The 575-nt window shown below is 36.9% G+C and overlaps 1 protein-coding gene across 1 annotated transcript in view; it reads right to left on the reverse strand.

Annotated features, from left to right (window-relative positions):
- The window catches only part of LOC119588594 (ubiquitin carboxyl-terminal hydrolase 36-like), a gene marked incomplete in the record, with an annotated part of 14,376 nt that overhangs the window by 11,201 nt on the left and 2,600 nt on the right, over positions 1–575 (reverse strand). The window contains 1 exon segment of the mRNA XM_037937237.1: positions 232–386. Within this exon segment, the coding sequence (XP_037793165.1) occupies positions 232–366 (135 nt within the window).

Genomic DNA, 575 nt, shown 5'->3' on the forward strand with positions numbered 1-575 from the left:
CGAGACTGACTTTTATCAAATAGTAAATTACAGGATCTTTAAAGCATTGTTTAATACTTATTTTCATAATCTGCTGATGTTTAGATCGCAGTAATTAAGCTTTATAAGAGTGATATTGCCTAGCTTAATCACCTATCACCTTGAGCTGGCCAATAGGAAAATTTATGCAACAATGCTGATCCATGAAGTGATCCCTGGGTTAGTCCTGAATGACCTGTACAACACTCTTACCTGTTTACTAGAGGCGACCAGCTGATCCTCTATGTGGTTTTTCTTGTGAAGTGAGGACGGGGCTGTGTCCGCAGGTTTGTGTTGGAAAGCAGACTGCAGCGCCGCCCCTATCACCTCAGCTGATGATGCAGGCATTACACGCTGTACATTCCCACCTGAAGATAATAAAACAAACATTGAAGATTATATAACTTTATTGTTACTCTATAAAATAAAGAAAGAGCACAAACAAAAACATTGAAGATTATATAAATTTATTGTTACGCTATAAAATAAAGAAAGAGCACAAACCCTTCCAAATTATTGCTTACCAGTTATCCATTTTGATTCCCACAACTTTATAA

Source organism: Penaeus monodon, chromosome 24 (genome assembly GCF_015228065.2).
Source record: "Penaeus monodon isolate SGIC_2016 chromosome 24, NSTDA_Pmon_1, whole genome shotgun sequence".
In the NCBI taxonomy this organism is placed as follows: Eukaryota; Metazoa; Arthropoda; class Malacostraca; order Decapoda; family Penaeidae; genus Penaeus; species Penaeus monodon.